General features: G+C 35.0%; 1 protein-coding gene across 1 annotated transcript; it reads left to right on the top strand.

Moving 5' to 3' along the window:
* The first annotated feature begins 1,849 nt into the window (after positions 1–1,849).
* On the top strand, positions 1,850–4,086 carry LOC131651249 (uncharacterized). Its single transcript, XM_058920921.1, has 4 exons — positions 1,850–1,901; positions 1,984–2,593; positions 2,739–3,522; positions 3,568–4,086. The coding sequence occupies exons 1-4, from the start codon at positions 1,850–1,852 to the stop codon at positions 4,084–4,086; spliced, it is 1,965 nt and encodes a 654-aa protein (XP_058776904.1).
* The last annotated feature ends 9,264 nt before the right edge of the window (positions 4,087–13,350 follow it).

The raw sequence follows: 13,350 nt of genomic DNA, 5'->3' as shown, positions 1-13,350 counted from the left end.
AGAAAGAATGAGCATATGATAAAAGAGGAAAATTTTTATGATTTAAAGAAAAGGAAAGAATGCATTGTATGGTGAAAAACAAAAGGGTAACATATTAGTAGTGTTGTACATAAATAATGCTTTCCATGATCATTCACCCTTTTTGTTTCAATGGCCGTGTACATATAATATCACTTGTTTGGAACCCAGGCCAAGTTACAACCGAATGAAGTCCTCAGTGATCTTTGTCTCTATTGTCTCGTGTGCATAGTACAGATGAATATATGAATTGTTTTGGATGTGCATCATTGCTAGTGAGTGTGATTTGTCCCTTTTGCTATCATGGCAATTGTCCTTCAATTATTTTGTGAAGTGAAACCTAGGTGATTCATTCATGAACATTATCTCTTTAATGCAATTGTGTTGAAAGTTTGTGTTCAGAAAGTGGTTCATAGTCATGTTAGAATCTTGTACAAGCAAGGAAGACTTATCTTGTAGGTATGTAACTCAAGTTTGAACCATTCAATTGATGTTACTAACCTTATGTGATTCGATGATGTATGTTTTTGAGCTAGCTTTGTTCGAGGACAAACAAAGATCAAAGTTGGGGAGAGTTGTTAGAATCCCATTTGTGCATATTTTGTATATAAGTTTTGTGGTATTTCTTAAACTCTTGTGCCAAATTTGATTACCTTTTGATCTAATAGTATGTAAATAAATAACTTTGTGTTTATTTTCTAAATTAAGTTAGTTTATTAACTCTTGTAATGTTTTTCTTTAGGTTTTAACAACTTTTGGGCAAGATGGAATGAGAAGAATGATCAAAACAAGCTTGCAATGAGGGTGGAATGCAAAAAGAAGGAGTTTTGTGCAAGAAGGTCCGCTCAGCGGAGTCCAAGCGGACCCAGGTAGGGATTGGCAGCGTTTTTTCCACCAGCAAGTCCGCTCAGCGGACCCCCTCCGCTCAGCGGACCTTGAAGACAATTTAGATATTTTTTCTGCTCCGCTCAGCGGACCTACTTTTTCAACTTTTGTTCTTAGCCACATAAAATTGATGATTAAGAGTGGTTAGCATAGTTTTTATCATAATAGACACTTGGAGGAAAAGCTAGGGCAAGAGAAGAAGAGAAAAAAAAACCATTTTCCTTAAGAGAAAATCAAGATTTCTAAACATCTTTCTTTGATCTTCTTGAGTTTGATGTCACTAAATCTTGGTTTGTTGCTTGTTGTTGAAGCTTCCATGGATATGGAGGGCTAAGTTTCATCTTGTGTCAAGATTAGAGGTAGTTAGTTTGTAAATATGTAATTTCTTTGATCTATTATGTATGAACTTGGTTAATGATTAATACATGGTGAATATCTTGTTATTTATGTTTCATTTGTTGTTTTGGATCATTATTGAGAGATATGTTTCAAAGCTAGACCTAAAAGATATTCATCTATCAATAAACAAACTCTAGAGATAGATTTATGAGTTGATAATCACAAGTATCAAGCTTTTAAGATTATCATGTTGATTGTCGGCATGAGAGATCATCTGACGGTGAATATGATAATAATCACGATATTGCTTTAGAGATAAACGGTATCGAGAGGATACGTGATTGTATTAATCATGAATAGGTTCATATATATAATCATTAGAGTACATATGAAGCAAACTAATGAACACTAATCTTGACACAGTTTTACCAAACCGTTTTTAAATCCTAAGTTATTGTCTTTAATTTCTTTTCATGCTATTTATCTTTCATGACACTAAAAACATCCAAAACCTTAACTCAAAATACACTAAGCTGTAGAACGGCGATAATATCGCATCAATCCCTGAGGAGACGATACTAAAAATACTTATCCTATACTTTCTAACATGTATCTCGACGGTGTCGTATCAAATCTTGGTGAACAGGCAGCCAAGCAAAGTTTTTACACCGGAAAGGGGGCTCCGACAAGGAGATCCCCTCTCACCCTATCTGTTTATTATTTGTGCTAACGTATTTTCAGGTCTTTTAAAGGAAGCTTGCAAGAACAAAAACATCCATGGGATTAAAGTTGCAAGGCAGGCGCCCACAATTTCTCACCTCTTCTTTGCGGATGATAGCTTATTGTTTGTTCGGGCAAGTGAAACAGAAGCAAGCTGCATTATGAATATCCTTAAAGTCTACCAAGAAGCATCGGGACAAGTGGTGAATTTAGATAAATCAGAAGCGTCGTTCAGTCAAAATGTGCTTGATGATGTGAAAGAAAGGATCCATAATAGGATGCAGGTAAAGACAGTGATGCGACACTCTAAATACCTTGGCCTCCCCATTATTCTTGGAAGATCCAAAAAGGAGATTTTCAGCATGGTGATTGACCGAGTCTGGAAGAAAATTAAAGGCTGGAAGGAGAAATATTTGTCTAGGTCCGGGAAAGAAATCCTTATCAAAGCGGTGGCACAGGCTATCCCAAGCTATGTCATGAGTTGTTTTCGGCTTCCTGCTGGGGTTTGTCACGAGATTGAGAGTATGTTGGCCAAATTTTGGTGGGGTGCTAAGAACGGGGAGCGGAAAGCACTGGATCAGTTGGGAGAAGTTGGCCTGTTCAAAGGAAGTTGGGGGCATGGGGTTCAGAGGCATATGGAACTTCAACACTAGCCTTCTGGGCAAGCACTATTGGAGATTACTGTCGGATGACTCCTCGCTTCTATCCAGAATTTTTAAATGCCGCTACTATCCCAAATGCTCCATTGACGAAGCTCAACCTGGTTTCTGCCTCAGTTATGCGTGGCGTAGCATACTGAGTGCGAGGGAGTGTGTCTCTAAGGGGGCGAGATGGCTGATTGGTACAGGTACTAAAGTCAGAATTTGGAAGGATCGTTGGATTCCCGGTATCAGCGGTTTTAAACCTAGGAGAACAACTAACTTACTGGAGCCTAATGCCACGGTGAGTGAGTTGATTGATCAAGATCTCAGCTGTTGGAACTATGAGGTGGTTAATAACTGTTTTGATCCTACGGAGGCGAACCACATCCTTAGCATTCCACTTTCCTTCCGCAGACCAAGTGATGAACTGATTTGGCATAGTGAGAAACACGGCTGCTACTCTGTGCGGTCAGCATACCATAGTCTACAGAATGAATTGATGAATAAGAAACTGGGGCCATCAAATGCTTTCGCTTGTCAATTATGGAAGAAGGTTTGGCATGTTAGCTTGCATCCAAGGGTTAAGAGTTTTCTGTGGAGGTTGGGCAAGGATATCCTTCCTACAAAAACTAACCTCCTTAAGAAAGGTATCAAAATCGACACTGCCTGCTCTTTCTGTGGTGTGAATGAGGAATCCACCAAACATCTTTTCCTCGAATGTGAATTCTCCAGGTTAGCTTGTTTCTCCTCCCCCCTTGGATTCAGAATTACGCCTGAGACTGATATTTTTGATTGGCTGCTCGAGTGCTTAGAGGATCCCAATACTCTATCAGCCCAATTAATGTGCACACTACTGTGGAAGGTGTGGAATGCAAGGAATTTGAGGCATTTCCAGCAGCAAATCAAGGATCCTCATCTGGTAGCTCTAGAAACTTGGGACTGTGTAGCTGAATTTAATTTGTAGGTACCTATGGCCAAAAACGTGCGTGTGCCTCCTCAAACCGAGTATGCTTGCCCTGATAGAGAGGTTTTCACAATTCAGACTGATGCCGGTTGCTTCGAGGACGGTTTTGTTACCTTTGGCTGCATGATAAAGACAGGGGACTCAAAACTCTTCTATGCTGCATGCAAGAAGGAAGCCATACAGGTGGATCCAGCTACGGCTGAAGTTCTGGCTATTAGATGGGGTTTACAATTGGCTAAAGAGCTCCACATCGGGAAGATTTTGGTTCAATCGGATGCCTTAAATGTTGTTGATTGTATTAATTGTGTTAGACAGTTTGCTTCTATCGATCTCATAGCTATTGATGTTAGATGTTTGCTTAGCAGTTTTTCTCTTGGGTCTGTTATGTACTTATGCAGGCAGCAAAATACTGAAGCCCATAATCTTGTTGGTTTGGGCAGGTTATTTGGTGATAGGTCTTGGCTAGTAGAGCCTCCCTCTGTCTCGTCTGTATTGTCCTCTGGGGACTTCTCTTCTTAATGCAATGAGTTTACCATAAAAAAAAATAATAATCCGCTTTAGCTTGTTGGAAAGTTATACTGTAATTAGACTTGGATTTTAATAATTTTCCATTTGATTGAGGCTTCAACTCCAACTCTTTTCGATTACACCAAATTTCCATGTCTTTTCTAGCCTTATCATTATATTTTGTCTTCAACATCCATCATTGTGTTAAATACATTATCAAATTTTTTTTCTTAATATGCATACATCAAGATTATGGCGCAGCAAATTAACTTTACAACATGGGAGGTACCAAAATATTCTTCTTTTTGTCCAATTTTGTGTGACCCCATATCCTTGTATTCTACATGATTTACTAGTATCTGTGATTTTTGGTAGCTAACAAACTTGGTTCCATACTTTACCTGGTGACAATCGAGGCGGAGGCAAATTTGTTACTTTTTCTTGTTTTTTGAGATCAGTCTTGTTTCTTCTATAAGGATGATTTCTTGATATGAATCTGCGGTGATAGTCAAACCACAAGCTTTCCCCCATTTTTCCATCGCAAACGCCTTAGAATTTCCCATGCAATGCAAACATCCCATTTTGCCATGCGTACATCTACCAGATAACATGTCATATGCTGGAAAGTCGTTAATGGTCCACATCAAGGCAGCTCGCAAAGTAAAGTTTTGTTGACATGATATATCATAAGTCCATTCTCTAATACACAAGCTCTTCAAATAATCAATTAGAGGTTGTAAGTACACATCGATTCTTGCTATTGGACTCGACGTTCCTAGAATGAGGCAGGTCAAAAACATATATGGGTTTGTCATGCAAATCTTAGGAGGGAGGTTGTAAGGGGTTACAATAAATGGACAACAAGAATATCTGCTTCCCGACACTTGGGCATATGGGGTAAAACCATTAGAACATAATCAAAGCCTGACATTACTAGGTTTTACGGCAAAATCAGGTTGTATTCGATCAAAATGCTTCCATGCATCGCCATCAGATTGATGTCGCATAGTGCTTGGACTTGTTTTGTTTGTATGATGACATGTCATTTGACTTGCACTGTGCATTGAAGCAAAAATTATTTTTAACCTTGGTATTACCGGAAGATAAAACACAGACTTTAATGCTACATGTTTTTGCTTACGGTTAATGGTTTTACTGCAAATTTGATATCTTGGACTCTTAGAGAACTTACATTCCTCCAACAATCAATCATTAGTACCAAACTCATTGTCATAAACCAACATGCAACCATTAATGCAACAATCAATCTTTCTTACTTCTAAACCCAACTTCGACACCAACCTCTTTGCATCATAAAAACTTGTATGCGAGTTGTGTTTCGTAGGAGTTACGTCTAACATCTTTTTTGCGAAGAATTCCAAACACTGATCAAGAACATTCGAATTTGACTTGGCAGCCAATAATATCACACGCATCGATGATTTTGATTCAGAGGACCCCTCAGACAAAGTCGTATTCATCTCATTCAACAACTGATAAAATCTTTGCGCTTCCTCATTCGGCAACTCTTTCCCATAAAAATCTTCAGGTTCATCTTAGGTCACATTCACACCAAAAGAATCACTAACCATATCACCGATCAAATTCAAGTTTTCCCCATAGTCTCTGGTACGTTACTCGACAGCCATTCTCCATTATATGTCCAAAACCCAATAATTTTCAATGAAACCACTTCTCTTCAAATGAAATTTTACTTCCTCTGGGTCACTAATTATAGGTCTACGTTCACATTTAAGACAAGGACACCTAACTCCTCATTCGCTTCGACAACATTCCTGAGCAAGTGCCCACGTGATAAACCCTTTAACTCCTTCCTCAAAATTTGGTTTAAGTCCACGTCTTCAAGTTTCATTAACTCAACACACAAAATCCAACAAAATTTTGGCACTATGTCCTAGGATCACTAGTCAATCCTGCAAGTAACCTTTAAGAAAAAGACTAGAGATTGTTTGCCAAAATCGAGGGTAAACAATTTCCCACTTGTTTATTTGAGGAGCAAGTGGATGTGCATCCACTCATTCCCGTTATAATCCAAGTTTTCAAACAAGTTTCATAATGGAAGACGGACATTCAAAGTGATGAGGCGTACGCCTCCCACTTGTTTATTCGAGGAACAAATAGATGTGCATCCACCCATTCCCTTTTTAATCCAAGTTTTAAATAAGAACTTCTTGATGAAAAATGGATATTCGAAGCGATGAGGCGTACACCTCACACTAGTTTATTCGAGGAAGAAGTGGATGTGCATCTACTAATATCTTTTTTAATCCTAATTTTAACTAATATATTTTTTCGAAGAAAGTAATCGACCTTAAACAAGGTACACACATTGCGTCCGATCACTCGAGAATAAAGCGGATGTACATCCTATTACCGTTTTTAATCTGAGTTTTAATTAGTGCATTTTTAGTGGAAGACCAGTAATCAATTGTACATCCGACTATCTCTTTTAATCCGAATTTTAAAAAGTTTATTGGTTGAAGTTTTAAATTGATAAAGTGAAGCCAAGACGAAACAAATAATTACCATGGCTTATGCACACTCATGTGAAAACCTCCCTAACTTTATAAACGAGACATTTTAAAGATCTTAAAAAAAAATGTAATCTAATTAAATTATTTAAAAATATATATCTACATATTATTTACTCAAATTACTAAAATTTATTTATTTATTTTTTTAAAAAGCTAGAAGATTATTAAAAATACCATCAATTTAACCAAAAAGGGGGTAGTGTATCAATATATAAACTCAAATAAAAAAGAAACTAGTGTTACAAATATGATTAGCTTTTGTTCAACTTTGAAATAATCACCAATTAAGATAAAACTAACTCAAATAATTTATTGGGCCATGAATACAAATCTAATTAAAACAAATGGCCCATTTAGATGAAATAGTTGAACAAACAAAACAAGAATAGAATACATGTTTATCCAATTACACAAAAGCAAAAGCATAAAAAAAGAAAAGGGGTAAAAGCACAAAAACCTTCGTTCTCTCTTTTTCACTACTAAAAACTTTTTATTTAGTGGTCGAATTAAAAATCGAAAAATTTAAAAATTATTTTTTATAATATTTAGTGACCAATAAAACGACTATTATTTTTTAGTTGGTAAAGTGCTAGTCTTAACCTTTAGAGACGTATTTAGTGATCAAATTTGTGATGAAATTAGTGACTTTTAATATTTTAGCGTCCGAATTTGTGACAGAGTTAGTAACCGAATTTAAGAATGAATATTACGGTCACAAAGTTTCAATCGCTAATCAGGTGGCTAATTTTTTTAACCGATTTATTGACTTTAAAAATTTTACTAACATGATGTCAAATTTTAGTTGTTAACTCGGTGGCTAAAGTGACAGAAATTTTCAATTATTAAATCGGAAAGTGAATTTTCTAGTAGCGTCTATGGAACACGTGTTGTGATTCTGACCGATTTTCCTATGAGTAGGTTGAGCGGATCTAAAACGGTGACAACGTGTTTCCGACATCGACATGTAGTTGGTGCGGTGCGGTTGTGTGCAATGGCGGTTCTTGGTGGTGAATGTAGTGGTTGCGTTGCTGGAGGAGGAGATTCTCCAGTTTGAGACCACGACGGTAGATCTATGGTGACAGCTATTCAATTTCTCTCTTCTTCTCCTTTTCTTTTGTTCTATTTTCTTATTGTTATTAGGTTGTTGTTGAGTTTGAAACTGAAGCGAAAGCTACGAACTGTGGAAATTTGGTGGATTTGAGAGTTTAAGTTTGAAATGATGAAGATGTAATGTGAAAAATTCATACTCTTTTGTGTCATTCTTTGTGTATATGTATTGATGTTTGTTTTTCGTAATCTCCCGTTTCATGAATGATGTTTGCTTTTTATTCTAGAAAATTAGGTCTAGAAAATGCTATCCATTTGTCTTTTATGATGTCATATAAATGTAATGGCAATAAAAAATGGTAGCGGAAGGATGTGTAATTGTAATGGAATTACAACAATGGGACACATTGGATTTAAATTAAGATTTGCTTCACATTTTAACACTACTACGAAAAAGGAAAATAACAAGAGTTGAGAAAGATATATAATTACGCAGGCCCATGCGTTGTTATGTAGCGTGTGGTTGCATATATGATACTTACAATCGCGACCTAGTAACCATTATAATAATCTTGAAAGTGCCCGCCTTATCACAACGGTCCTTTATCACGATGGTTGTTCCAAAGGACCGTTGTGATAGTAATAAAGGTCATAGGTTCAATTCCTAGCTGCGCTGTTTTGTTATTTATATTTTTCTGGACAGCGCGAGATATTATACCGATTATGATATATAACTGTTGTTAATCTTTTTGCATAATTAACAAATATTATCCTGATTTTATAATTTTCCCCATTTTTTAACCTGTATTATTGTTCACCATATCACAGTACAAAAAACAACTCACATTTGTGACAAATTTATCATAATAATATTAATTGTATCATATTCATGATATCACATAATTGCATCATATTCAAATGTATAAGAACAAACATCCTATAATTCAAAGGAAATTTTAATACAAACATTCAGTTTTACTATAACTCATTATGAACATATTAATTTGATCTTAAAACTATAATCATATACAAATTAGAAAGAAAAACTTGTAACTAACTGAACAAGAGTAAAAAATGCAGTACCTTCAAAAAGAGAAAAACAAATATAGTAATCAAATTTTTATTGACATTCACTCATTTAGCATTATTAACGGAGAAGAAACAAAAGAGTTTGCAAAAAGGGAAAAAGACATGCAAACCTTGTAACAAAAAAATAATAGATCCATCGATAAAGAGAAAGAGAAATTGATATAGGATTTTTGAACTGAAACCTATCACAAATGAGAAAAGGGGAGAAATTGATTTATAGTTTAAGAAAATTAACCTATATAGATTGATTTGGGATTGGTGGTGTGGGGTTTTCGCAATGGTGTTCTGACAGAGATACCAAGGCAACGACGACGCTGTTAGGGTTTTTGTAGTGGTGTTGTGATTGTTGTTTCGTGCTTTCCACTTGTGAAAGAAGGAGTTCTAAAATATTGAAGAATTTGTTTCGTTTTTGATAGAGCGGTTACTTTTGTTATCAACCGTCGTATAATTTTTATCATTTGGGCCAAATAAAGAGGGCGGTTGGGCTCAACCGTCGCAATCCATTAAGATATTTTAAAAATAAATATAAGGACAGTTCTTTTGTTGCCAACCGTCGTAGATATTTTTAAAATAAATATAAGTACTGTCGCAAAGCATGATTTAGGACGGTTTGGCTCGGAACCGTCGCAATCCATATATTTTTTTAAAAAGATTAAAGGGCGGTTGCAATTAACCGTCGTAGTAAGCGTCGTAATATACCTAAGAGGATGGTTTTCAAGAACCGTCACAAACTATGTGTCATAAAATGACATTTTTCTTGTAGTGTTTATCAGAACAAACAACCTACAATTTACACAATACATAATATCACATAATTGTATCTTGGTGTTTTGATTTCTTGTCTCTTGGTGTCTTAATTCTTTAAAGACCTATGATTTCAAATAATTATACATCTTAGTAAAAAACTTAGACTTTATAACATGTTCTTATGGAAAATTGTAGTTAGTTAACATTATTCTTATGGGAATGTTGGATTTTCACACTTTATACATGGGAATAAATATGAAAAAATTCATGTGTAAAATGATTCCTAAAAATAAAAAATACTTAATTAGGAACCATTTTTTAAAACCTGAAACAAACATGAGATTATTGTGTTTCTCATGTCATATTCCTGAGAATATATTTTCTATTCATGACAGAAACACATCCTAAGTGTTCTTGTGACCAAAAGATGGAAAATAATTTTTTTTCTTTAGTGTGAGATATTTCTTCTTATTGCCCCACAAATTCTAAGTTATTCTCCCTCATGGTTGATAACTTGATAGATTTGATGCAGTCCAAATTCCTCCACCTATTTTTTTATCAAATTTTTTTCCTTTCATCTCATTTGCATGTTCATTTACATTTATTTTATTCCAAAAAAATACAACCAATATACATACAAATAAATTAGCTTTCCTTTTGCATTTTTAAAACCAAATAAAAGTGAAAAATAAAAACCAAAAAATTTTAACTTCAACTATTTTCAATCTTGTAGCATTCAAAGCTTATAACAAATTATCAATCAATACTAAAGTTTAAAGTATCACACAAATACAATTTAAAAAACTGTATTTTATTAAATTTCTTATTTATGTTCACAGATATCAATGTAGCATATAAAAAAAAGAAAAGAAAAAAAAGTAAAAAGATGGAAAGAGAAATCACATTACATTTTGTCAATAGATTTTTAACCCAACAATAGTATTTCATAGTTTCATCAAACATGAGATAGTTATGGAGTCATGTTTGTCTCTATTTTTAAAGGGTTGATTACTATATTACTCCCTCCGTCTCATAATAAATGTCTTATTTGAGCAATGCGCGGTTTTTAAGAAAATGATTGGATGTGTTAGTTTTAGTAAAAAAGTTAATGTCATTTACTAGAATACCCATATTAATAGTAGTTGAATAACGAGAAAGTTAATAAATAGTGGTATAATAGTGGAAAAATAATAATGATTGATGCATTGAAATTGTAAATGGACAATTAATTTGAGACAAGAAAAAAATGCAAATGAGACACTTATTATGAGACAGAAGGAGTATGAGAAATCAAAAACCATTTTGTTTTTGTAAAAATGATAACAGACAACCCCTCTACCTCTACTTTAGTGGATTTGAATTGAAAAAATCATTTTGTAATGTGACTTTATTCAACTGTAATTTTAAACCAAATTAGTAACGTGAACAATTAGTTTGGAGGTTATACTTGAATATTATTGGAAGAAAGAAGTAAACCTGCAAGTTTATTATACTTTCTGCTATGAAGCATGGTACTCCATTTAAGGTAAAATATCGGTATCATGTACATATTCGGTACTAGTATGCGTATGATATTCATCGGGTATGCACCAAAGTCGTTTTTTAAAGTTGGTATACCAACCGATACACATTTGATACCACGTTCCCAACTTTTTAAATATTTTTGACGGATATAATTTGAGTTTTCTTTACTGAGTAATAATTAAGTTATTTATTCTATTTATAAATAAAAAAGTGAAGGAAAAATCAATCTATTGCATTGAAATTTATGTCACAAACAAATTCTTCATCTTCTGCTGAGAGAAATTGGAGCACATATGAATGTATTCAATCATTAAAAAGAAATAGACCCAATTCAAAGAGGGCTGAGGATTTAATTTTTGTTCATACAAATTTCTGGCTTCTCTCATAAAAAGAGTAAGGTTTATAATGAAGGAGGAACAAAAATGTGATATATTGGTGGAGATGAATGAGAACTACTTGATGGAGTTGATATTTTTGAAGTTATCAGTCTTTCTCTCGATGAAACCTGAACTAGAAATCGTTCTTTTTAATGATATTAGAGAGGAAAATATTAATATTCGGCCATGATTTCATGATTTATTGATACTTTTTAAGTGTAATTTATTTACGTTGTTACATAGATATTAACTTTTTTTAAGTAAATTATTTTTTAATTTTAATGTTTTGTTTTTATTTAAATAATATTATTTTTTTATTATTTTTATACTTATATTTTTTTTAAAATTATACTAATGTATCTGTACCTTAAATATTCTAAAAATATCGTACTCTGTATCGGTATTGGATACTGGGTACGCACCCATAACTATGCAACGTAGACTTTCTACCTTGGATCCCAAAGTCATATAACATTGGTAAAAGTAATAAATGCCACAAACGCGATGAAAGTAAATTAATTGTACACTCAGATCACTCTAATTCATGAAAAGAGAGAGAAATGGATGGGATTTATATAAAATGAAAATATAACTGTTGATGTACATTTTTTTAAACCTTGGTATCTGATCGTACTTGATCATGATGGATCTTCAAGGCCTGCACGGAACTGGATCTTTGAAGTGGAGGGGGAGTGTACCTGCAAGGTACTCCGATGCCAAAGTGAGAAGACGAGCAATCAGAGCGCAAGTGCAAGCTAAAGGTTAGAAGAGAATGAATACCTGACTCTCTAGTGAAAGGGGGTATTTATAGCCCCCAACGGCTGGGCCAATATCTCGCTACTAGACTGGATGCCCAGGCCCAATTAGGAGACTGTCAGGTTTCCTAGGCGGAAATATCGGAGGTGCGTGAGTGCTCTCCGTCCTGGTAAACCACTCCGAAGTTTGAGGGAGACACGGTCTTTTAGGGATGACGTGGTCTCCGCATTATTCGGGGGGTTGGGTGTGAAGGAACCCCACGAGGAGTGGGTTCTCGGTATAGAGCCACGAGGAGAAGGGTCCTCGGCGGAGAAGGTGCTCGCGGGGAGCACGCTTGACATGCTTGGGTCTAGGTGAGGAGGTAAGTCCTCGTCAGGTGGAGTGCTCGCGGGGAGCACTTTATGCCGGGCACCGAATAGCTTGCTTTAGTGCCGTTGGGTCCTCGCGGAGACGAGCACTGTTTTCTCTTTATGGACTCAGGGATGGTTTGGGCCTCCAAGGTTAAGTGGGCCGAAAGTAGACTGGGTCGAATCTTGGCCCAGTCCATAACAGTATCGGTCTTGCGACCAATTAATTTAAGGGGACCAATCCCATCGTCCATTTGTGGAGGTCCCGTTTAAAGCCAGAACAAATCTCTATATGAACTGACCCACACATGAATTATTAATATGGATTAATGGAAAACTTTAATGAAATACATGTTTTTAAATAGGCTTTCGGGTCAAGCCAAAAAACTGAGCCTATGATAGACCATACGCCAGACTTAGACCTTTTAAGTTTATCGTAGGTCAGACTCAGGCTTTATAAAGCCAAGTGAGCCTATGATAGACCATACGCCAGACTTAGACCTTTTAAGTTTATCGTAGATCAGGCTCAGGCTTTATAAAGCATACTCTAGCCTAACTTATTTCCACCCCTATCTGAAACCTTGAGAGGAGTACACTCTTAAGACTCAAATCTCAACCATTAGACCAACTCATAAAAGTTTGTCGATGTACATATATTAATTAAAGACTTAAAGTATAGTGATTTTAAAATCTAGGTTCAATATTTTTCCGTTCATTATAACAATAAATAAATAAGACATGGATTTTTGAGTTGGTCTTTATTTGTTTCAATATTATTTAATAAATTTAAACATACATTTTTTTTTATTATTTAATCTATACTTTTTTATAATT

Source organism: Vicia villosa, linkage group LG2 (genome assembly GCF_029867415.1).
Source record: "Vicia villosa cultivar HV-30 ecotype Madison, WI linkage group LG2, Vvil1.0, whole genome shotgun sequence".
Classification (NCBI taxonomy): domain Eukaryota; kingdom Viridiplantae; phylum Streptophyta; class Magnoliopsida; order Fabales; family Fabaceae; genus Vicia; species Vicia villosa.
This window is presented reverse-complemented; position numbering and strand designations above follow the sequence as displayed.

Excerpts from the sequence above, each read along its gene's own strand:
- LOC131651249 (XM_058920921.1), top strand. The coding sequence starts at position 1,850 with ATGTATCTCGACGGTGTCGTATCAAATCTTGGTGAACAGGCAGCCAAG. Across the intron at positions 2,594-2,738 it reads TGGGGGCATGGGGTTCAGAG|TTATGCGTGGCGTAGCATAC; the intron begins GCATATGGAACT and ends TTTCTGCCTCAG. Across the intron at positions 3,523-3,567 it reads AAATCAAGGATCCTCATCTG|GTACCTATGGCCAAAAACGT; the intron begins GTAGCTCTAGAA and ends TTTAATTTGTAG.